Source organism: Cibotium barometz, chromosome 29, assembly GCF_041138505.1.
Source record: "Cibotium barometz isolate CiBa-2024 chromosome 29, ASM4113850v1, whole genome shotgun sequence".
In the NCBI taxonomy this organism is placed as follows: Eukaryota; Viridiplantae; Streptophyta; class Polypodiopsida; order Cyatheales; family Cibotiaceae; genus Cibotium; species Cibotium barometz.
The window spans coordinates 51,279,187-51,303,754 of record NC_141074.1 but is presented as its reverse complement, the minus strand read 5'-3'; the positions used below and the strand labels follow the sequence as shown (position 1 = coordinate 51,303,754).

At 48.0% G+C, this 24,568-nt stretch overlaps 1 protein-coding gene across 2 annotated transcripts in view; it reads right to left on the bottom strand.

The window, feature by feature from the left end:
• The window catches only part of LOC147622332 (bZIP transcription factor 16-like), a 41,094-nt gene that overhangs the window by 11,332 nt on the left and 5,194 nt on the right, over nucleotides 1-24,568 (bottom strand). For both annotated transcript variants that reach the window (XR_015269684.1, XM_086823433.1), the window contains exons 2-4: nucleotides 10,796-10,920; nucleotides 10,649-10,706; nucleotides 10,517-10,550 (exon numbers count right to left, since the gene is read on the bottom strand). Coding sequence is in view for 1 of the 2 variants with exons in the window: in XM_086823433.1 (XP_086679559.1) it covers nucleotides 10,517-10,550; nucleotides 10,649-10,706; nucleotides 10,796-10,824 (121 nt within the window). In the remaining variant the exon portion in view is untranslated. The remainder of the gene's footprint in view (nucleotides 1-10,516; nucleotides 10,551-10,648; nucleotides 10,707-10,795; nucleotides 10,921-24,568) is intronic.

Genomic DNA, 24,568 nt, shown 5'->3' with positions numbered 1-24,568 from the left:
ATCTGACATGGTTTGGAGCATCATCGCCCAGAGCCCCAGGAGGTACATCACAGGAGATTTCCAACACTATTGGGGTGAAACAGGGCTGCCCTCTATCACCCACTCTTTTCGGCCTCTACATTGATGGGATCTCGAGCTTCATTGATGGATTAGGCGGGGCTGGTCCCACACTGGCAAGCATATTGATCCCCATACTACTTTATGCAGATGACATTGTCCTCCTCTCAGACTCAGCCGAAGGGCTTCAAAGACAGTTGGATGCCTTACATAACTTTTGCACTCAACGGGACCTCTCTGTTAACCTTGGTAAAACCAAGGTAATGGTCTTCAATACCTCTTGCCCCGTCACATCCAGATTGAGCTTCACATATTAGGCGGGGCTGGTCCCACACTGGCAAGCATATTGATCCCCATACTACTTTATGCAGATGACATTGTCCTCCTCTCAGACTCAGCCGAAGGGCTTCAAAGACAGTTGGATGCCTTACATGACTTTTGCACTCAACGGGACCTCTCTGTTAACCTTGGTAAAACCAAGGTAATGGTCTTCAATACCTCTTGCCCCGTCACATCTAGATTGAGCTTCACATATAGAGGGGATCCTGTGGAGATTGTCTCATCCTATGTCTACCTTGGTGTCACTTTCAGTGGCCCACGCTTTACCATGCATCCCGCAGCACATGCCAGAGTGACGCGGGGATATGCAACCTTGAGCTTACTTGAGCGGCAATGCTTCCAGGCACATTTCCAGGAGCCCAGGACAAAGGGCTGGCTTTTTGACACCCTCGTCACACCAGCCTTGATGTATGGAGCAGCTTTCTGGGAGGCATATTTATCCGATGAGGATTGGCAGCGAGTTGAGAGGCCCCAGGTCATGATGTTCTCCCGTATGATCCGCAGCAAACCATCAGTCCCACACCAGATTATCCAGGCAAAGTTTGCTTCAGCCCCGATGGTAGTGAAGGCACTCTTCCAGACAGTCACATACCTCCATCGCATCAGTCACATGGATCCCCACAGGTACCCGAGGCTTGCCCTGGAGTCCTCCAGAAGACAGCTAGCACTTAAGGGTCATTTTGGAGTATGGGATGCACTAGTTTCCACTTGGTTCTCAGTATATGGGCTCTGCATGGACCGCCTACCCCCCCTTCAGTACAGTTTGGACTCCCCTTTAGTGAAATTGATCATTGCCAATTCATCATTCATGTTTTCATCATCCTAGTCCCCTTCTCATTATAGTAAATTGCATTCTCGAATAGGTCGGAATGCTTCAAGGTCATGGTTAAGAAGCTTGGGGAGTATGGCTCAACCTATACGCCCCCCTCATCCGAGAGCTTGCGCACTACATTGCTCAAGAAGGAGAAACGCATTGTAGAGCAAACGGCCGACAACACAAAGTGGCAATGGGAGAGGAACGGAGCCTCCCTCATTGTGGATGGATGGAGCGACACCCGCAAGAGGAGTATTCATGGCGTGGTTGCATATTCCCACGGAGAGATGTACTTCATCTCACCTCATGATGCATCCGACACCGGAAAGAGCGCGGATGTGCTTGCGGCGGAGTGGGCTACCACCATGGAGATCATTGGCCCCGAGCATGTAGTGGGCTTTGTTGCGGTTGGGAAACCTTCCAATAGGGCGGCAGGAGCTATCCTCCAAGGTATGTATGGACATGTCACGGTATCCTTTTGTATGGCTCATTGCCTAAACAACCTCCTCAAGGACATAGGGGCATTGCCATAAATCAGCCGGCTCATTGAGGAGGCCAACACCATGGTCTCCTTTGTCCTCAACCACCAAAGACTTCGGCATGAGTTCAACAAGAGGTCCTCTCTCTCTTGTAATATGCGGAAGCTTCGGAGAAGAATCGGTAACTTCAATACTCAGAATTCAGCACTCTTTTCACGATGGAAATTAACGCACAAACTGAAAGGATATGTACAAAAAATAGAGAGAGAGAGAGAGAGAGAGGGAGAGGTGGAGAGGACACAGTATTGGGTCCCAATTACCCTCTATAGGGCCCCCACCACAGATGGTGTATTTGCTTTATTAGAATGATGAGAAATCCGAAAGAAAATACAGCAATCTTGGACCTTTTCTTGGCTGGAAAATCCCTGCCCTTGACCTTCAGTTCTCCACCCCTTTGCTTAGCAATTCCCTTGGCTTGTCTAGCCCTTGATTTGCTTGAGCTCTTGGTGAATAATGAGATGAACAATTGGGATTGTGGCCTCCACTATTTATACTACCCAATCATGAGCAGTCATCGGCCAGCATTCGGCCAGCATCAAGTACTCCCACGACCAGAAATTCAGCAATAAATGCTGAATTAAATCCCAAAAAATGCGGCCTTTTTTCCCTAATAGGCTGAAAGTGATGCGCCTGATTCTAAAGGGCTGGGCACAGCTTTTGCAAACCTCAAGAGGGCTGGGCAGCCTGTATGGGCTGCCCCATACCTGCCCTACAACCATGCAAAGGCTGTTTTCTCCTGAATTTTGCCTTTAGCTTGCCCTAGGGCTGTCCTACAGCCCCTCCATGGCTGGTGGGTTCAGCCTCGGCCTTCCTGGCCCTCATGGGGGTGGTTCTACACCATTCCCATGCCCACACTAAGATCCGGGGTAGCCCTATGGGCTGGCCCCTTGTCCTAACCACTATCTACTCAGCGATCTAGCATCCGGTACCATGCCAGATACACAGAACCACTGACATCATTCTAGAGGGAGACTCACAGCGCGGATTGGCACTGTTTCGTGTGCAGGACAGTGCACACCTGACCTTGGACTCATGTGCAGGACAATGCACACCTGACCTCGGACGACTGAGATGGATCCCTGGCTGACTCGTCCCGGACTGGGCTCACATGGGACTAGTTCAGCATCCCAAGTCCTGCACCTTCTGTACAGAAATGTCTACGTGGCATCCAAGTGCGGGATGCACGTGACATCCCCTTCTGCTTAACTTGACGGAAGCTGCATAGCCTCCAAATAATATGTCAATAATGCCAAATAGTCTTCGAAGAACTCTTTGTCGAGCCATACCGCTTCATGAGTTCCTCGGTCCTGAAACTTCATGAGGAACTGTCGTAGTCTTCGGCCTGAGCCATGCTTGAAACGGTGCAGAAGGATCTGTTCTGGAACCATAATTTCTGCTTCATCCACAATGTCTGGTTCTGCTTCGTCTTTGACCTCTGAAGGGGGTGGACCTGCATATGGCTTTAACCAACTGACATGAAATACATCGTGCATAGTCCAACTCGGAGGTAGCTTTAACTGCATAGACACCTCATTAATCTTTTTCCGGATGGGAAAAGGTCCGAAGCTCCTGAAAGACAACTTTGGGCATCACTTGCCCACCTGCTTCAATCTTTGCTTCATTACCGACAAAAAACCCAATCTCCTTCCGAAAACTTCATATCCCTTCAGTCTTTATTGGCCTGTCGAGTGTAGGCCTCTTGCGCTTTATCCAATCTGTCTTTTACTGACTCTAAGATCTCCTAGTAAGACTCCGTCACTCTGTTTACCTCCGGTACTAAAGACGAAGTCCTGGTTAACAACAACTGGAAAGATCTTCCAAACGTTGCCTCATATGGAGTCCTGCCAATAGCTGAAGAAAAAGAGTCATTCAAAACAGCTTGAACTAAAGGCAAATACGATTCCCACTTACCTTTCCTTTTTCTTGACAAATAAGATCGGTGCTGCAAATGGCAACACGCTAGGGCGGATAAAGCCAGATTGCAACAATTCTTGGAGTTGGCGGTCCAACTCCGATTCCATTGCCTTGGAAAGGCGATACGGAAACTTACTCGGGGGTTCCGAGCCTGGGAGGAGGTCAATCCTGTGATCCTCCGGTCTGGACGGGGGGAGCTGGGGAGGGAGGCTGTCCCGAAGAAAAATCTTCTGGAACTTTTCATGGAGAACCGAGTACTTCTCGGAAGCACTAGCCATCGTCTGGGCTGTCTGGATGTAAATCATCGCACACTGTGCGCCTTGCCTGACTGCTCGCTTAGCCTGTAAATGGCTTATAAGCAGAAAGTTCAAAATACCTGGCTCACACTTAATGGTCACTGGGGCGTTTCGATTGATCTGGAACGTGTGCTTGTCCCACTTGACATCAAGGAGAAACTTGTGAAACCACTGAATACCCAAAATTATGTCTGCTCCTACAAGAGGGGCAACCATAAAATCACGCACAAACTCTATGCCCTGAATAACTAACTTAGCACCTAGAGCTTCATACTTGACGCTCGTTGTCATACCTGTGCTAAAACCCTCAACCTGTTTGTCCACCGAAGTCAGCTCGAAACGGGCACGCCTAGCGGCTTGTTCCGTGACCACATCCTCCGTGCTGCCGCTGTCAAACAAGACAACGATTCTCTGGCCACCTATGTAGCCAAAGGACTTGAGCAATTCGTTGCGCTCATACTCCTGGTCATGGACGCCCTTCTGCTTATCTTCAAGCTCCCAGCTAATAATTGCTCCAACTGAAGCACCGGGGTTTGAAGAACTAGGGGTAGCCGTTGGGGTCTGTGTGGGAGCTGAGCTCACCACGGAAGCTGTGGAGGCGGCGGCAACGGGCTTTGGAGGCTTCTTAGGACAATCCCGAGAAGTATGTCCTTTTGTATGACAAAAGAAACATCTACCCTCCTCCTTGTACTGAGAAAGTTCCTCAGCACTTAACTTGCCACCTGCCTTGCCTGCCTCCGCTTTCTGGTCTGGAGTAAGCTTAGACGCATTGTTCGAGTTCTTGGAGCCAGAGGCTCTCGAGCTCTGGCCCGTCTGGTTCTGGCTTTTGCCCCCCGAGGCGTTAGCCTTGGGAGAAGCCGGCTGGGAAGTCTTGGGCTTGCCACCATTATGTTTCATTTCTGCACTCTGCGCAAGCGAGAGTGCGTCTTCAAAGGTGGCTGGCCTAAACATACGCACCTTCCATTGGATTTGCGTGTCCAGACCATACAAAACCTGCCCTTTCTTGTCCGTATCAGATAAGCCTAATTGCAGACATAAAGTCAAAATTTTATTGGCAAACTGAAGGACTGGTTGCGCGTTCTGACGCGCTCCCCTGAACTCGTCTCGCGGACGAACTCGTCCCACACATAAGCTGCCATACCTGCTCTGGTATGGGCATGAGCCCACTGAGTCCACCAAGGAATGGCCTCACCTTCCAAGTACCAACTGGCTAAGATCACTCTGTCAGTATCTGTTTTCCTAACTGCGGCAAAGTAAGCTTCAAATTGATGTAACCATGAATAAAGAGTTGTGGCATCGAGTTTACCATTATACTTACTAAAGTTCATTTTCTCGGGAAAATGATTCGAGGGCGCCGCCGGTGTCAATCTGGCGTCCAAGGCTCTGAGGTAACGCTCGTGTTCCACGCGTCGCATGGCGTCGTCTTCTCGTTGTCGGATCTCCAATGCACGCATCGGCAACTCAAGCAAGGAGCTTGGCTGCGGCTGTGACCCCGCGAGAGGGTCCCTGTGTCAAGGATCTGGTATCTGGGATACGGAAGGAGAGGGAGGAGGAGATGGAAACGCGATGCTGGAGAGCGGGTATGCTCCTCCAGAGCCAAGATCTGCGCCTTCTGCTCATCCAACTTGGCTGTCTGTTCTGCGATTGCTCGCATCATTTGCTGAAACATGTCTGTGACACTCAAGCCTGGTACCCTAGATGGACTGCCTGGTGCACTCTGGTCCCATGGTTCTTGGTCTCTCTCGTCGTCGAAGCTCGCCATAGCAGGAAAATGCAATTCCTTTCCGAAACGCAATCTGACCATCCACTATCTGTGTGGGAGACTTCCGGAGGCTTCCACAGGCTAAAAACCAACCGTCCTTCGAGGGACAGGAGTCACTCCGAAAGGGGTAGTCCACCGGCGTCTAAAAACCAACCACACGAGCGAGAAAAAATTCTGGTTTCTTTGCTGAATCTTTGTACTTGAAGTAGGCTCTGATACCACTGTAATATGCGGAAGGTTCGGAGAAGAATCGGTAACTTCAATACTCAGAATTCAGCACTCTTTTCGCGACGGAAATTAACGCACAAACTGAAAGGATATGTACAGAAAAGAGAGAGAGAGAGAGAGAGAGAGAGAGAGAGAGAGAGAGAGGGAGAGGTGGAGAGGACACAGTATTGGGTCCCAATTACCCTCTGTAGGGCCCCCACCACGGATGGTGTATTTGCTTTATTAGAATGATGAGAAATCCGAAAGAAAATACAGCAATCTTGGACCTTTTCTTGGCTGGAAAATCCCTGCCCTTGACCTTCAGTTCTCCACCCCTTTGCTTAGCAATTCCCTTGGCTTGTCTAGCCCTTGATTTGCTTGAGCTCTTGGTGAATAATGAGATGAACAATTGGGATTGTGGCCTCCACTATTTATACTACCCAATCATGAGCAGTCGGCCAGCATTCGGCCAGCATCAAGTACTCCCACGACCAGAAATTCAGCAATAAATGCTGAATTAAATCCCAAAAAATGCGGCCTTTTTTCCCTAATAGGCTGAAAGTGATGCGCCTGATTCTAAAGGGCTGGGCACAGCTTTTGCAAACCTCAAGAGGGCTGGGCAGCCTGTATGGGCTGCCCCATACCTGCCCTACAACCATGCAAAGGCTGTTTTCTCCTGAATTTTGCCTTTAGCTTGCCCTAGGGCTGTCCTACAGCCCCTCCATGGCTGGTGGGTTCAGCCTCGGCCTTCCTGGCCCTCATGGGGGTGGTTCTACACCATTCCCATGCCCACACTAAGATCCGGGGTAGCCCTATGGGCTGGCCCCTTGTCGTAACCACTATCTACTCAGCGATCTGGCATCCGGTACCATACCAGATACACAGAACCACTGACATCATTCTAGAGGGAGACTCACAGCGCGGACTGGCACTGTTTCATGTGCAGGACAGTGCACACCTGACCTTGGACTCATGTGCAGGACAATGCACACCTGACCTCGGACGACTGAGATGGATCCCTGGCTGACTCGTCCCGGACTGGGCTCACATGGGACCAGTTCACCATCCCAAGTCCTGCACCTTTTGTACAGAAATGTCTACGTGGCATCCAAGTGCGGGATGCACGTGACATCTCTCTTCTCAAATATTCCGACACCCGGTTTGCCTACAACTTCCTCATGTTGGGCCGGTTGAAGGATTGTAGCGGTGCTTTGAGGGGACTTTTCCTTAGCGACAAGTTTGTCGACATGCAAGAGTCTCGTACAAACACTGGCCAAGAGTTTATACAGGATCAGCCTACTCATTGAGGAGGCCAATACCATGGTCTCCTTTGTCCTCAACCAATAAGAGTTCGGCTGAGTTCAACAAGAGGTCCTCTCTCTCTCTCTCTCTCTCTCTCTCTCTCTCTCTCTCTCTCTCCTCGAATATTCCGACACCCAGTTTGCCTACAACTTCCTCATGTTGGTTGTGGGAGAGTGAAACCACGGATGCTATGGTGAGGTCCATAGTCCACCTATTGAGGATTGTAGACGCTATGCAACCATGCATAGGCAAGGTCTACGAGGCCATGGATCGCATAATAGAGAAGTTAAAAGACTTCGTGCCTGACAAAGACAAATACGAGGAGATCTATGCCTTTTGTCTAGGAAGGTGGAATTCCTACGACTCTCGATTGCATGCAACAGCTTATGTGGTGGACCCAGAATTTCAAGGCAACAAGCAGGAGAGCGACCGGGAGGTGAGCGTTGGATGGAGGATCATCTTGGACCATCTTGTGCCTGATACATCGGTTAGGCGCAAGATTAGAGATCAGCTTTCCATGTACAGGTCATTTCATGGTTTCTATGGCTATCATGACGCACAGATCAACCGCTCCAAAGTTGGTGTACTCCTCTATGGTGGGAGGACTTTGGTTCGGATGGACCGGAGCTGTAGCAGCTGGCCATCCGCATACTTAGCCAGGTCATCAACTCCTCTTGCTTGGAGCAACTTTGGAGCACCTACAGCCACATTACCTCTAGGAAGAGGAAGCGACTCGGGATAGAGCGTGCCAATGATCTTGTCTTCGTCAGGGCGAACTTGCAAATGCTTTGCAAGAGCGTGACCAAGAAGGCAAATCCCTTCACCGAGTGGGAGATGAGTCAACAAGAAGAGCAACAAGAGGATGAGGTGCAACAGCATGCCAGTGAGGATGAGAGTGAGGATGAGCTTGATGCTCCTTTGGCACAAGTTACCCATGACCATGAGGCGAGCACTTCACGTGGATAATCATTCATGGATCATGATTCATGGTCCTTACACTTTTTGTCATTGACTCATTTGAGTCCTTCCATGTATTGTGCCTCCTTAAGGCTTAGTCCTGACTCTTGAGTCATGACTCATTTTGTATCTACTTAATTATTGATACAATCAACCGTCAATGCCTTCACTCTTTGATCGGCGTATTTTGTTAATATGACTCAAAAGCTTACCATTTTAGTGTAAATTTGTGCTTTTTTTGACGTACTTCCAAAGTAGAATAAGCGTAGAGTAGAAAAACTTTAAAAAAATATTTTTTAAGTCATCCACGTTCCCTACTTATGGCCGTCTCCCGTCTCGTCTCTGTCCCCATCCCCCATTACCGTCCCCCGTCCCTTGTGACTATGGAGAGCTGAGATTTGTGTTCTTTGTTGCAGTGGATATGGCTCCCCCTGGTACGAACAAGGATGACAAGTTGAAAGCACCCAACTACGCCCATTGGAAGCTTCAAATGTAGATCTGGTTCATCCACAAGGGTTTATGGGATATTGTTCAGGGCATTGAGAGGAAGCCCGAGCGTCCTCAGAACTCTAGGAGGTGAACTCAGGATCAAGAGGATGGATTCGTTGCGGAATTACAAGACTACGAGAATCGGGATTCGAAGGCGCATTCAGTGCTTGTGTGGACCATCACAGAGGAGGTCTCACTGGCCATGCAAACTCTCACTAGTGCTCATCAGGTTAAATTGGAGAATTTCTTTGCTCGAGATTCGTCGATGAGGACAATTACCTTGCAAGGGTAACTCTACGCTTTGTTATTCCCTGCAGGCAGTTCCATGCAGTCATTCCTCATGAAGACCAAGGTTATCCATGACCAGTTACTGGCTATGGATGCTGCTTTGTCCTCTCCTCAGCTGGCTGCACTTATCCTCACCAAGCTTTCCCCGGACGATGATGTGATTTCTCGATCTTTGTGGTGCCAATTCACATCCACTCAGTTGGATTTTGATGATCTTAGCTCCCTACTCTTGGAGAAAGAGTCCGTCCTCATTTCACAAGGTAAGTTGAAGGTGTCTCTCAACAATTCTGACCAAGCACTTTCTACAGTTCAGAAGAAAGGTCGAAGTCGCTGCTTCGCTTGCAAGAAGAGGAGACATTTGTCCAAGGATTGTTTGTCAAAGAAAAAGGACAAGACCAAGGACAAGTCTTCATCTCAGAGAAAGGGCAAAGACACGACACACGACAGTGATACAGATTCTTCTAGTACCACTTCTAAGACTCCCAGGGCGCTTCCGACTCAGGACCCAAATGGTGTACTTCTCTAGTATACATGCAGTTTCCCCCATGTGCTTCCAGTCAGAGGAAGCTTGTGGGCAGGAGAGGGGGCTAATTATAGCTCCACTTACTGGTAAGCCTCTCGTCTTTCATGCTTTTCCCTATTAATCCCAATTTCTACGAAGCCTCATTAGAGCTCCTAATTAACTGTGTAAAGTCCTGTGTCCAAGATGCTTACCTACTCCGGTTGGTGATGCGAGAACATGGTCACCTTTAGGAATAGGAGTATGTTAACCACCCCGTTAACATGGCCTCACCTCGTCCTAAGTTTTGTAAGGTGTTGCACCATCACATTTTGTAATATACGCTTACTTTATAAACACAGCATTGGATCATATAAAGCAACCTTACTATGTAGGCTTACTTTATAAACACAGCATTGGATCATATAAAGCGGCCTTACTATGTGATCGTATAAAGCGGCCTTACTACGTGCTTAATGTGAAATGGGAAAGTCCAGGACTTCATATGCATACTTGTTGTATACTAGATTAATGAGCAACATACTATTTCACTCATAGCTCACCAAATGTGAAACACCAGCCTGTTGTATATAAGCAATTTTGACATTAAGCACTATAACTCATTCCCCTTGCAATACAATTTGTGTGAGCTCTCCTCTCCCTTTATCTCTTGCATGCATTGTGTTAATCCATGCATTAGCTTGGTGGATACTTGCATAAATGGGTGTGATTTGGGCTTCCTCATTCAATAAGCTTCCTCTCTTTTCTTCCTCTTGCTTGAGTGAGCTAGGTGTAGGAATCTCCCTTGCCTCCATCAAGGCAAGCTTGCACTTCCTCCACACCCCATTAGCATTTTGGAGCTCTCTCCCCCTCCTAATCACTTGCACTTTACAATGTGTGTGTGTGCACGCGCACGGGCACGCGCGCACGCACACACCTTTTTTCCTAAACCCGTGATTCAAGTAACAAGCTTGCTGAATTAAAGCCATCAAGACTCAAAACATTCAGCAAGTAAGCAGCAATGGCAAAAGCAGTTCTCAGAAGACAGCATACCGGAGGGCTCGTCCAAGCTCCTTTTCTGCAGCACCTATACCCACAAAACTCATTGTTTTAGCTGCAGCTTCAGGCAAACTTAAAGTCAAGAGACCATAAAACATACTCTAAACAGGAGCCAAAAGATCTCACGTAATTTCCATTGTCCTCCTGACTCCTTGCACATGATCCATCACTTCCACTTTCCCCACTAAAGCAAAAATTTAAATAAATTAAATTAGGCAAACCTTATCAAAGAATCAACTCATTGCTAAACATTATACACCAACGAAATTATACCTTGAAGAGAAATCACAATCTGCCGGCATTCCTTCCTGTCCTTGCCACCCCTTGCCGTTGTTATGTTAAGACCTTTTCCCAGCTGCCATCATAACTCTACTTCAAGTGGTTGCAGAACCTCTTGCCTGAAAAACATACCATGTCCCATATCACAAACAGACGTGCACAGCACACATTCTACAAGGACATACTAACACAAGGGTGTTATAAAGACAATCAACTTCTGCATTTGTGACGATCTCACTCTACAATTTATTTCATATTTAATTTTCATGGTTCTCTTCATGCTTTGCCCAGCGCCCTTCTCTCTCCCCTGGTTGTGCTTTCCACTCCTGTCTTCAGCCGCTTCTGCCTCCCTATGCCCCTTTTTATGTAACTTCCCCTGCTTGACCCTTCCCCACCAGATACACCTTACGTCTCTTCCAGCCTTTTACCTCCTAACCCCGCGCCCATGAGCTGCTGTCCTTCCTGCCACCTGTGCCAGCAGCCTGGCCTCCCATGCCCAGCCTTGCAGCCTTCTTACAGCTGCACACACCAATATTCCTTTGTCCCCAACCTTTCTCCCCTTCATGTCTGGTTCTAGCGTTCACCCTCATGTGTTCTTCGTTCGGGTTCTTGTTTCACCCCTAGTCGTTCAACTCCTGAAACTCCATGGAAGCTTCTCCAAACTTCCTGACAAAGGCCACCCTCAATTTCCCTTTTTTAGCAAGACCTCCTCCTCTCATCTTCACTTGCCTTACTGGAGGCAAGGAACCAAGAACAAAGGAGATCGCTCAAGGTTTATATTCCACTGTAGGGAATTGAGTATTCTAGAACTCGAGGGTTGTTATCCAAGTTGTATCCAAAAGGAACAATTATGAGATTGAACAACACTAAATCTTTAGTACAAGAGTCATGGGACTAGCCATCTCATGGAGGCACTATTTATCAAATCAGAACTGAAATACTGCTAGTCTATGACAGTCAAACACTCACATGGTAGTTGGATTACAGTAGGAACTGTTAGAAGTCATCTCCTGTCTTAATCAGACACCAGGGCTTCTGTTGTGGGTGTGCCCGCCCTGTATAGGTGTTTTATCATTTTTCCTCACTCCCCGTATTTTTTCCCCATTTTTCCATGGTGCGGATGGATGCCACATGTTGGCAGGAGCCCCTGTGCTGGCCGACTGCACCTCATGTGCTCCTGGTGGCTGGCCGACTGCCTATGATGCAGTCGTGGAGGTTTTGATGCTGGCCGACCTGTTTTGTACAGTCGTGGAGATATTTTCTGCTAGCCGACTTGCTTTATGCAGTCGTGGAGAGCCCTCAAGCGCTGGCCGACTGCATCCATGGGGCATATAAATAGGCCCCATGTTCCTCACCATTTTCTCATTCAGTTTTGTACGGGATCTTGTGTATAGAGAAGAGTTTACACGCCTATCTCTCAGTGTTTCTTGTGCTGTCTATTTTCTGCACGCTACTTGCTCTTGTGGACCCAAGTTTGGTTATCATTTCCGCTGTGTATTTTGACATGGTATCAGAGCCCTAGGCTCTTGATAGATCTTGGGAGTTTTCTGAGCAAGAGGGGGATAGTTAAGTTGCTGATTGGTGGACTGTTTTGGATTGTTTGGGAAGAGAAATTGCAAGAGTAAGGCAGGCTAAGGTGCTAGACAACCACTTGCAGGTTTAGAGTTTTTTTTCCCACCCACCCACCCTTTTTCAATTTAATCCCCGCGATGGCAGATTTGTTAGAGATGGCTGAGAAGCACGTGAAGATACCGACTCTCCCCACGTTCCCTGTGGACCGTCAGTTGGACGGGAACAATTACGGCATCTGGAATGTTATGATGGAGTCTGTACTGGAGTCATATGACCTTGCTGATTTCATCGTCATCGGGGTTCCACGGCCGGAAGCAAAGGAAGGGGAGGTACTGTCGATGAAGAAGGACCGGGAGGCACAAGCACAGATGTGGGATTGTGTCAACGCCAGGGTCTGGTCATTTATTTTCCTCAACTGCACACCACAAGTGATCAATCATGTAAAGCACATGACGCTGGCCAGAGGAATATGGCAGCACTTGGCTTCTCTTTATAACAGGGTATCACCCATGAAGAGGATCTCCTTGGAAGTGCAGATGCGGGTTATGAACCCTGCAAAGTCCTCGACGATGCGGGAACACATTAACAAGCTGCAGGCCCTTCAGCAAGAAGTCCTCCAAGCTGGGAAGGAGGTATCATCTGAAGACATGGCCATCACTTTGCTGTCCCACTTGCGTGCTCAGTATTCTGCTTTCTACTCCTCGTTGATTACGAGTGGCAGGCTCAGCACCATTACTTGGGAGGAGCTTGTGCCAATGGTCTTGGACCAGGAGGAATGTTTCACGAACCCTCCTCACAGCAGCGGTTCGGAGGCCTTAACTGGCCAACGGTCGAAAGGCCGGAATAACTACAAGGGCAAAGGGAAGGCTTCACCGGAGAAGTCTTCTGAGAAGAAGCCTGACTCAGAACGAGAGAAGCTGAAGGCCGAAAGATCCTGCAATGATTGTGGCGAGAAAGGCCACTATTGGAGGAAGTGTCCTAAGCGGACTGGGAAGAGTGCTGATTCCTCAGCCTCAGTTGCAAAGACTCCTGCATTTGTGCACTTAGAGATGGACTCCGATGCTTCATCGTCTTCAAGCGAGGAGGCAGCTGGCTTCACCGCGAAGGATACCCGGGAATGGATTCTTGACAGTGGTGCTTCCAGGCATATGACTCCGTCCCGTGACTTCTTTTTGGATCTGAAACGGCAATCAGGTCGCATCTTTATTGGCGACAACTCCACTATTCCGATACATAGTGAGGGCCGGATGGAGATTATTCCCGACGGCAAGGGGGACAAGCATGCTTCCCGCGTTCTTTTTGTCCCTGCTCTAGGTTTTCATCTTCTGTCAGTGCGTGAAGTATGCAAGACTGGCTTTCGGGTGGAATTTGAGGAGCATTTAGTTGCTCTACGGGACCGTGAGACTGGCCAAGTTGTTTGGGAAGGCGGTGTGGAGAATGGTATCTACAAGCTCTCTGCACTCTCCTCGTTGACAGGTTCTTAGGTCGGAGATTTGTGGCACTTTCGTTTTGGCCACTTAAATGTGGATGCACTTCGGCGAGCTTTCCGAGACCAAATGGTGGTTGGCTTGCCAGATGTTGGCAGTAGGCAAGGGCGTTGCAGTTCTTGCATACGTGGTAAGCAACACAGGAAATCCTTTCCGAAGCAGGCTTCCAGGCGGGCTTCGAAACCATTGGAGTTGATTCACACTGATTTGTGTGGACCTCAGCAGACACCATCTTTGGGAGGATCTCTCTACTTTATGTTGCTTGTTGATGATTGTACCAGATTCACGTGGGTCTACTTTCTTTCCCAGAAGGACCAAGCTTTTGCACGGTTCAAGGATTGGCACGTGATGGTGGAGAAAGAGTCTGGATTTCAGGTAAAGACTCTCAGGGCTGACCAAGGAGGTGAATTCTCCTCGACTGTATTTCTCAAATTTTGTGCAGATCATGGCATCAAGAGGGAACTGGCCAATACAAGATCGCCTTCGGAGAATGGAGTTGTGTAGAACGCAAGAACAGGACTGTGGTGGAGATGGCGAGGACCATGCTGGAGCATCGTGATCTTCCTCGTCCACTTTGGGGAGAGGCTGTGGCAACGGCTGTCCATACCCTCAACCGATCTCCGACGATTTCAGTACCTCATATGACTCCATTTGAGGCATACTTTGACAGGAAACCTGATGTCTCGCACTTCCGTGTTTTTGGGAGTGATGCGTATGTACATATTCCGAAGAAGCAGAGGGGGAAGCTTGACTCCAAGTCCCGCAAGCTTGTATTTGTGGGGTATAATTCTCTTTCAACGGATTGTATGATCCAGACAGGAACGAGATTGTTGTCAGCCGGGATGTGGTCTTCGACGAGCATGTTCCAGTATCCACTGTCGAGAAGCCGCCACTTCTTGGAGATCCAGAGGAGTCTGATGATGATTCCCAGACCATTATTCCAGTTGATCAACCTCAGTCAGTACAGGAGGTTGAGCCCGCAGCTGGAGTAGAGCCCCCGCAACCACAGGAGGCTCCATGATCTGTTCGAGTACCTTGGTGGTTGTTGGACACCCTTCGGGAGTCAGGTGTCACGGAGTTACCCTCTGAGTGGACCACAGAGGACGGCCCTCGAAGATCACACAGAGTCTGAGATAAAAGCAATACAACGGAGCTTCTTCAGGTAAACTATGCTTTGATGTCTCGTATTATGCGGGACAAAGAGCCCACTTTCGTCAAGGAAGCCCTTTCACAGGATACTTGGAGGAAAGCCATGCAGATGGAACTTGATGCCATCGAGAAGAACAACACATGGGAGTTGGTACCGAGGCCGTCGAAACGGTCAATCATTGGTGTCAAATGGGTCTTTAAGACCAAATATGCGTCTGATGGGTTGGTGGACAAACACAAAGCCTGGCTAAAGGTTATGCTCAGCGGCAGGCATCGACTACGAGGATACCTTTGCACCGACAGCATGGATGTCCACGATTCGGACCGTTCTTGCCCTTGCTTCTTCTCAGAGGTGGCCCGTGTATCAAATAGATGTAAAATCTGCGTTCCTTAATGGTGACCTGCAAGAGGAGGTGTATGTTGAGCAGCCTCTAGGCTTTGTTGTTCCAAGATCAAAAGGGATGGTTTACAAGTTACGTAAGGCCTTGTATGGTCTTAAGCAGGCTCCTAGGGCTTGGAATCAGAAGATCGATTCCTTCTTTATTCGGACTGGATTTCAGAGATCGGTTGCAAATCCTAACCTATATCTCTTTTGGGAACGCGGCATGGTTACGATAATCATCCTTTATGTGGATGATCTCATTCTCACTGGCGGTCATGTGGAGCACATTGGTGTGACGAAGGCTGCCTTGTCAAAGGAGTTTGCGATGACCGACTTAGGCTTACTCCACTTCTTTTTGGGATTGGAGATTTGGCAGACCCAGAGGGGGTTTTTTGTCTCTCAGCAGCGGTATGTTCATGAGTTGCTTGAGGCCTTTGGGATGGAGAACTGCAAGCCTATTACTTCACCGATGGACCCAAACACAAAGTTAACCATTACTGATCCTTGTGAGCCAGTTAATGCCTCGCAGTACCGGAAGTTGGTTGGTTCATCGATCTAGTTGCTGAACACCACATTGGACTTGAGCTTCTCCGTGGGGCTGTTGAGCTCTTTTATGCAGACGCCATTGAAGTCTCATTGGGACGCAAGATTGCGGATCTTGCGGTATCTGCAAAGTACGAAGGATCTAGGACTCTTTTACACAGAGTCAGACTCCAAGGTTGGAGTGACTCAGATTGGGGAGGAGATCCAGACACGAGGAGATCTACTTCAGGATACAGTTTTACCCTCGACTCAGGAGCAGTTTCTTGGAGCAGCAAGAGGCAGCCAACTATTGCCCTCTCTTCGACAAAGGCAGAGTACCGGGCTGCTTGTGGTACTGCTTGCGAGGTTGTGTGGTTGCGGAGGCTGCTAGGCGAGATTGGGTTTCCACAGAAGGAGCCCACAGTCATCTAGTGCGATAACCAGAGTTGTATAGCTATTGCTCGGAACCTAGTCTTCCATGCCCGGACCAAGCACATAGAGATACAGTATCACTTTGTACGTGAGAAGATCTTGGCTGGTGACATCTTGCTCCTTTATTGTTCGACGGAGGACAATGTGACAAACCTCTTCACGAAGTCTCTACCTCAGGCTACGCTCAGGCGGCACTCCAGCTCCCTTGGGTTGAATGCACAGCCAGGAGCTGAGAGGGGGTGTTAGAAGTCATCTCCCCTCTTAATCAGACACCAGGGCTTCTGTTGTGGGTGTGCCCACCCTGTATAGGTGTTTTATCATTTTTCCTCACTCCCCGTATTTTTTCCCCATTTTTCCATGGTGCGGATGGATGCCACATGTTGGCAGGAGCCCCTGGTGCTGGCCGACTGCACCTCATGTGCTCCTGGTGGCTGGCCGACTGCCTATGATGCAGTCGTGGAGGTTTTGATGCTGGCCGACCTGTTTTGTACAGTCGTGGAGATATTTTCTGCTAGCCGACTTGCTTTATGCAGTCGTGGAGAGCCCTCAAGCGCTGGCCGACTACATCCATGGGGCATATAAATAGGCCCCATGTTCCTCACCATTTTCTCATTCAATTTTGTACGGGATCTTGTGTATAGAGAAGAGTTTACACGCCTATCTCTAAGTGTTTCTTGTGCTGTCTATTTTCTGTACTCTACTTGCTCTTGTGGACCCAAGTTTGGTTATCATTTCCGCTGTGTATTTTGACAGGAACTGGTGTCAAAACCAAGGAACTGTTTGTGCATTCATTTGTTCATGCAAATAATATTGAGGAGTTCATTAGAGAGCATCAATTCACACATGCTTTGTTCAGATAAATACCTGCAAATATATTATGCGACAAGATTTGTTACTGATTTACCATTGCATACTAGATGCATAGACCTCCCAAAAAGTAGGATCTCTGACGGGTGTGGGGGTTATTTTTTCCTCAAGAATGTGCATGGCAGAGTCATGAATGACGGATGAAAGTTGGGATGTGACTGTTGTGGACATGGGCAGGGAGAGGTCAAGGGCTGCAATGTGGTGGGAGAGGTGGTCCTCGTAGATGTGGTCTAGATCGTAGTGAAAGTGGATACGGGTGGAGATAGAAACTGGGAGGACTAGTGTGGGGGTAAGGTAAGGCATGAGATGGTGAATGAGAGGTAAGTGGCCCGATTTTTTAGGTGGGGGAGGGAGATGGTGACGTCTTGGACATGTGTCATGAAAGGAGGAGATCCCATAAGATAGTCCATTGTCCTAGAGCCCCTGCATGTTGGGAAGCAAGTAAGGCTGTCAGACATAGGCCAATGGAACATGCCATTGTATATAATCAGCTCATGCATGGCTCCCATTTCTAGGAAGTGTCTCCCATATGCTCGAGCTGTTAGCAGTCATCTCCTGTCTGTACACTATGTCAGGGCCTCTGTTGTGGGTGTGCCCGCGCGTATTTAGTATCTTCCCATTTTTCCTCGCTCTCCGTATTTTTTCCCCTATTTTTTTGGAGTGGATGGGCTGTCGGCTGCCCCTAGATGCTAGCCGACTGTGTCTTTGATGCCCGACTGATCTGGTGCTGCCTGACTATACTTTAGTGCTGATCGACTACTTTTTTTTCTGGCCAACTGAGTATTTTACTGGTCGTGGGCAGCCAAGGCTGCTGTCGGCTGATTATGGGCTGGCAAACTAGCAGCCAGGGGTAAAATGGCCCCTTGCCCCCTCACTCCATCCTGTATATTTTCAAGATTTTTATTGGTGTATATAGCAGAGTTACACAGCTTCTCTCTCTCTTTCATCTGTGTATTGCTCTCTACAAAAGTTGTCTTCATTTCCGCTGTGCATTCTGACATGGTATCAGAGACCCAGGTGGCTTGAAGCTTGGAGACAGTGAGACATCGAGGGTTTGTTGATTGAGGTGCTGATTGGAGACTGCTTGGGCTGTACGGGACTTGGAGATCGGATAGAAGGCGGCCATCACCATTGGACAAGCACCTTGCATTCTATTTGCAGCCTCTTCTTCTTCTTTTTTCCCACCCACCCTCCCTTCACAAGACCTTGTGAACCCTTGTGATGGTGGCAGATTTGCTTGAGATGGCTGAGAAGCACGTGAAGATCCCAACACTCCCGACATTCCCGATGGACCGACAATTGGACGGGAACAACTACGGCATATAGAAGGTAATGATGGAGTCTGTATTGGAGTCCTATGACTTGGTTGATTTCATTGTTGTTGGGGTTCCACGGCCAGAGTTGGAAGATGGGGAGTTACCCTCTATATGGAAGGAACGGGAGGCACAGGCACAGTTATGGGATCGTGTTAATGCCCGCGTCCGTTCTTTCATCTTCCTAAATTGCACACCACAGGTGATCAATCACATAAAGCATATGACGCTAGCCAAAGGGATTTGGCAACATTTGGCTTCTCTCTACAACAAGGTATCACCCATGAAAAGGATCTCCTTGGAAGTTTAGATGCGGGTGATGAATCCTGCAAAGTCGTCCTCGACGATGCGGGAGCACATCAACAAGTTGCAGGCTCTTCAGAGCAAGAGGTTTTCCAGGCTAGGAAAGAGATATCGTCAGAGGATATGGCCATCACGTTGTTGTCACATTTGCCCTCTTAGTACTCAGCATTTTACTCCTCTTTGATCACCAATGGCAAGCTCAACACCATGATGTGGGAGGAGCTTGTGCCAATGGTCTTGGACCAGGAAGAGCGATTCACGAACCCTCCACAAGGTGGAGGTTTTGAGGCCTTGACTAGCCAACGGTCGAAAGGCCATAACAACAACAACAAGGACAAAGGGAAGTCTTCATCGGAGAAGTCTTGTGAGAAGAAGCCCGATTCTGACCGTGAGAAACTAAAGGCCGAGAGGACCTGTAATGATTGTGGCGAGAAAGACCACTATTAGAGGAAGTGTCCCAAGCGGACTCTTCAGCTTCAACTACAAAGACTCCAGCCTTTGTGCACTTGGAGATGTTGGACACCGATGCTTCTTCTTCGAGCGAGGCGGCAGTTGGCTTCACCGCCAAGGATACTCGGGAATGGATTCTTGATAGTGGTGCTTCCAGGTATATGACTCCTTCCCATGACTTCTTTCAGGATCTTAAACGACAGTCAAGTCCCATTTTCATTGGCGACAATTCCACCATACCAATTCACAGTGAGAGCCGGATGGAGATCATTCCCGCCGATGGCAGAGGAAGGAAGCATTCCTCTCGTGTTCTTTACGTCCCCGCACTTGGTTTTCATCTGTTGTTAGTGCATGAGGTTTGCAAGACTGGCTTCCGGGTGGAGTTTGAGGAGCATTTTGTTACTCTACGGGACCGCGGGAGTGGCCAGGTTGTTTAGGAAGGCGGAGTGGAGAATGGTATATACAAACTCTCAGCACTCTCCTCGTTGACAGGCTCTCAAATTGGTGACTTGTGGCACTTTTGGGGCCACTTGAATGTGAACGCACTGCGACGAGCTTTCTGGACCAGAGGGTGGTTGACTTGCCAGATGTTGGCAACAAGTAGGGACGCTATAGTTCTTGCATTCGTGGTACGCAGCACAGGGAATCTTTTCCGAAGCAGGCTTTCAGACGGGCTTCAAAACCTTTGGAGTTGGTACACGCTGACTTGTGTGGACCTATGCAGACGCCATCCTTGGGAGGTTCTTTGTATTTCACGCTGCTTGTTGATGATTGTAGCAGATTCCACTTGGGTTTATTTTCTTTCACAGAAGGACTAAGCTTTTGCTCGGTTCAAGGAGTGGCGTGTGATGGTAGAGAAAGAGTCTAGCTTACAGATAAAGACTCTTAGGGCTAACAAAGGAAGAGAGTTTTCTTCCAATGCATTCGTGCGGTTTTGTGCGGAACGGGAAGCTAGCCAATACAGGTTCGCCTTCTGAGAATGGAGTAGTTGAGCGAAAGAACAAGACTATGGTGGAGATGGCAAGGACGATGCTGGAGTATCATGATCTTCCTTGTCCACTTTGAGGAGAGGCTACCCCCTCACTCCATCCTGTATATTTCCAGGATTTTTATTGGTGTATATAGCAAAGTTACACAGCTTCTCTCTCTCTTTCATCTGTGTATTGCTCTCTGTCACCATTTGGTCCATCTCCATTGCCACTTCTATGGGACTGTCACTCCATAAAGCAGCCATATTTGTGCCATGTTCACATGGGGCCAGGCCAGTGTCCTATTTGAAAGGGCCAGTTTTATGGTGTCACATGGACGGGAGCCAGATCAATGCCACCCTTGTGCGACCACTGCTGCGTCACATGGACGGAAACCAATTTCGTGTCACCCGTGTGTGATTTGCTTCGTGCTGTATGGACGGGAGCCTGTTGGTGCCACCCGTGTATGACCAGGATAGTGTCTTACCTATGGGACTGTCACTCCATAGAAAGACCAGGACATATTGAATTATATTTGTCACGCCAGTTTTGTGCCCGACAAGAACCTCTTGTACAAGTTTCATGAAAGGGAGATTTCGTCCATTATTTGTGCACATGCATTTATGCCTGCATGCATAAATTTGTTTTTGCATGACTTGTTTGCGTGTGTCTGCCTGTTATGCCGTGCCAGTACACTGGACGGGGACGCCCCCAGTGTACCGTGGAATGCTGTTTGCTGACTTGGTGGTGTGGCGTGTGAACAGGTGGTAAGTCTTCTCATTTTGCCCTTTTTAAAAGGTAAAATCCATAAACTAGAGTAAACCTTAATTTTTATATGACCATGTGCTCACACACATTTAAAAGAAGGGCTGGACATTTTCTAGTGTGGGTGCCCATAGTATTAAATGGGTATTAAGGTTTTATAACCTTTGATAAAGGCTTTTGCATGGAACATTTTTAGAAGTTTCCCACGTGTGGTGGGTTGGTGGGTTTTCTTTCTCATCATCGCCTCCTGGCTGCCCTTCTTCCTGCATCACCTCTCTCCAAAGGCAAAATTCGGTGCTGTACCTGCCTCCCAGCAGCTGCCCGCCTGTTGTACTTGAACTGTACCTATTGCTGCTGGTTTTCCCACGTGCTGAATTCAATCTGTACCTGCTGTACCACCTGACCAGAACCTGCTGTACCTGCAACTGTTGGCTGCCCATGTGTACCTGCTGGCTGCCCACGTGTACCTGACCAGAACCTACTGTACCTACAACTGTTGGCTGCCCATGTGTACCTGCTGGCTGCCCACATGTACCTGACCAATACCTGTTGTACCTAGGTACAACTGTTGGCTTCCCACGTGTACCTGCTGCAAGTACAGAATCTGAATACTACTTGGCTAGTTGTACCTGCACGTGTGAAGTACCTGATGTGCCTGATTGTACTTGCTACAAATTGTACATGTTGTACCGGAATTGTACTCATTGTACCAGGTGCCCTCATGTTTTCTCATTTGTGAAATTCTGAAATTTGTTAATTAAAATTCAGAGAATTCTTTAAGTTGTGTAGTGCAGGAGCAAAGCATGTATATGCTGACCATGCTCAGGAATGTTCTTCCTAGTGTGGTCAGTATATTTCCCTATGTGGTGTTGTTAACCGCGCTCTCAGAGCTTCTGAGAGCCAGTGAAGGTTTGACTCACCAAGGAACTTGGGAGCAAAGCTCATTGGGGAGAACCAGGCCACGTTCCCTCCGCGGTGTACCCCTTGGCCTGCGTTAGTACGGGCGTGCCTGTTGGTGCACGGTCCCGGAAGACCAATGAAAGGCAGGTGTCCACCCAGTGAAGGTGGGAATGAGCCTGTGATTTGGGGCTACTCTGACCAACACCTCTTCATCGACTTGAACCAGTTTTATTTGGTTGTTTTCACTCCCTTGTGGAGAAATATGGCTTGTCAGGCCCGTGACACTTGGACAAATAAAAATACTCCAAGAAATACAAAAAAGTATTGAGGGCGCGGGGGGGGGGGGGAGGGGGCCTTTCCGGCCCCAATGCTGGTGTCATTTGTATTTTCAATATTTCCAGTATTTGTGTTGCTGATGTTGTTTCCATTGTTTAATAATAGTTAAATTAAGTATTCTAAATATGTGTATATTGTCTTCCGATCTGTAGGCCTCCTGTAGGGAGCGGTCACATTGGTATCAGAGCCCGGTCGTCTCTCTTTCTCAAGAGGAGACACGGAGTTTTGAGATCGGAAGCAAGCACGAACACTTAATTCAATGGACAGCCAGGGCAACCCATTGGAAGTGCCGAATTCGAGGGGCCAATCAAGTGCTTCACGGGATTCTGATGCATTGCATAGAAGGCATAAGCCTCTTGAGAGAGTCTATGATAGTGCATACATGGGACAACCATCACGTGGTAAAGAACCCATGCACGAGGAAGAGCCCAATGCATTGAGGGCTTAGTTGGAGCACATGAAGAGGCTCTTGCAGGCAAAAGAGCAAGAGCTAAAATTCTTGCATGAAGACCCTCATGTACAAAGTGTTATAGAAGCCAAGAAAGCTGACGCTATGGTGGACATGACTTTTGAGTCTATGGCTCGAGAAGTGGGTAAGAAGCCAAGGGAGCTGGCACTCTCTTATCTTATCCGCAAGGGTGACCTTAAAGAGGAAGAGGATGGACAGCTTATGTTCAAGAATCCACCCCGTTTGCAGCATGGAGACCCAGCCTCTCAAAGGTTGAGATCATACTTGCATAAAGAAGAAGTTTCGGTCACCTCCTGCCATGCATCCACTCCTCAGGGCACAAGAGAAAACATATTTATGCATGCTCAAGGCCATTTGGATTCCAAGAATGTACATCATGGGGACAGTGGTCGGCGTGCAAGCCGAAAGACTTTGCCCATTGAGTTGTCTCGTGGTGAGACATTGCATCATTTGGGGAGGTCTTATGCATCGAGGCCACAGATTCATAATACACATACCACTGTGCCTTTTGAAACATCTTTGGTTGCCCATGAAGCCCATGCAAAGAAAGCTGCCCCGTTGGATCAGGGGAAGAGAAAAAGAGAAGAACATGTACCACATCCCAAGAAGCTCAAGGAGTTCAAGGTAGGGAACAAGTCCGTGAAATTTGATGCCTTTCATGGAGAGTATGATGCCTCTAAGGTGCTAGCTTTTGTGGCCCAGTTTGATATTGCTTTTAGTGATGAGGACTTCACTAAGAAGTCCAAAATTCATCACCTGCTGCTTTTGAAAGTAAAAAGCTAGACGACACTCAATCTCGTTGGCCAACCCTTGAGAAGGAGCTTTATGCTGTGATTCATGCTCTCAAGGTTTGGAGACATTATTTATATGGCTCCAAGTTTGTGGTATTGACTGATCATCAGTCAATCAAGTATGTGTGTGATGCGGATGATTTGAGAGGAAGGAAAGCTCGATGGGCTAAATTAATGCAAGATTTTGATTTTGAGATTCGTTATAGAAAAGAGTCCATGAATAGTGTTGCAGATACGCTTAGTTGAATTAGAGAGGTGAATACTTTGTCGTTCACCGAGATTTCTACTAACTTATTTCAGTCATTGAGAGGGCTTTGCAGAACTTATAGTTATTTTGGTCCATTTTGGCAGAAGATCCAGGATGGGAGCTCATTGATTGACCAAGACTCAATGACTGAGCAGCCTACCATTCAGGCTGCAGGAGGCCAGTGGATGATTCGGAATGGTTTACTATTCCGTAATGATAAAATTTGTGTACCACAGATTGATTCACTCTTTTAGTCTAGCCATCAAATTGAGAATGATCTGAGAAACTCAAACTCAAAGTTGTTTCCAACTTCTCAAAAACAAGTTTCCAAAAATCACTCGGTCGTAAACTTAGAGTCTCTATCACTTACTATGTCCTGCGGGGTAACCTGTACAATCTAAACAATTGCTCGATAAACTGCCTTGCTAATTGCGTAGCTGTAATGGTCTTCCGGGCTGGTAAAAATCTAGCCATTTTTGTCAAGCGATCTACCACAACCCAAATAGAATCGTGGCCTTGATGTATTCTTGGCAATCAGGTAATAAAATCCATGGAAATACTTTCACATTTATTACCTGGTATTTGCAAAGAATGCAACAACCTAGCCTGTCTATAGCATTCAGCTTTATTTGCTTGACGAACTTGACACTTGAGAACATAATCTTCTACATACCCTTTTATCTTTGGCCAATAAAAAGTGTGTTTCACTAACGATAATGTCCTGTGTATCCTAGGGTGTCCAACAGAAGGGGCGTCGTGACACTCCTTAAGAATCTTGGACCTAATGTCTGGAATAACACTACTAAGCATACGA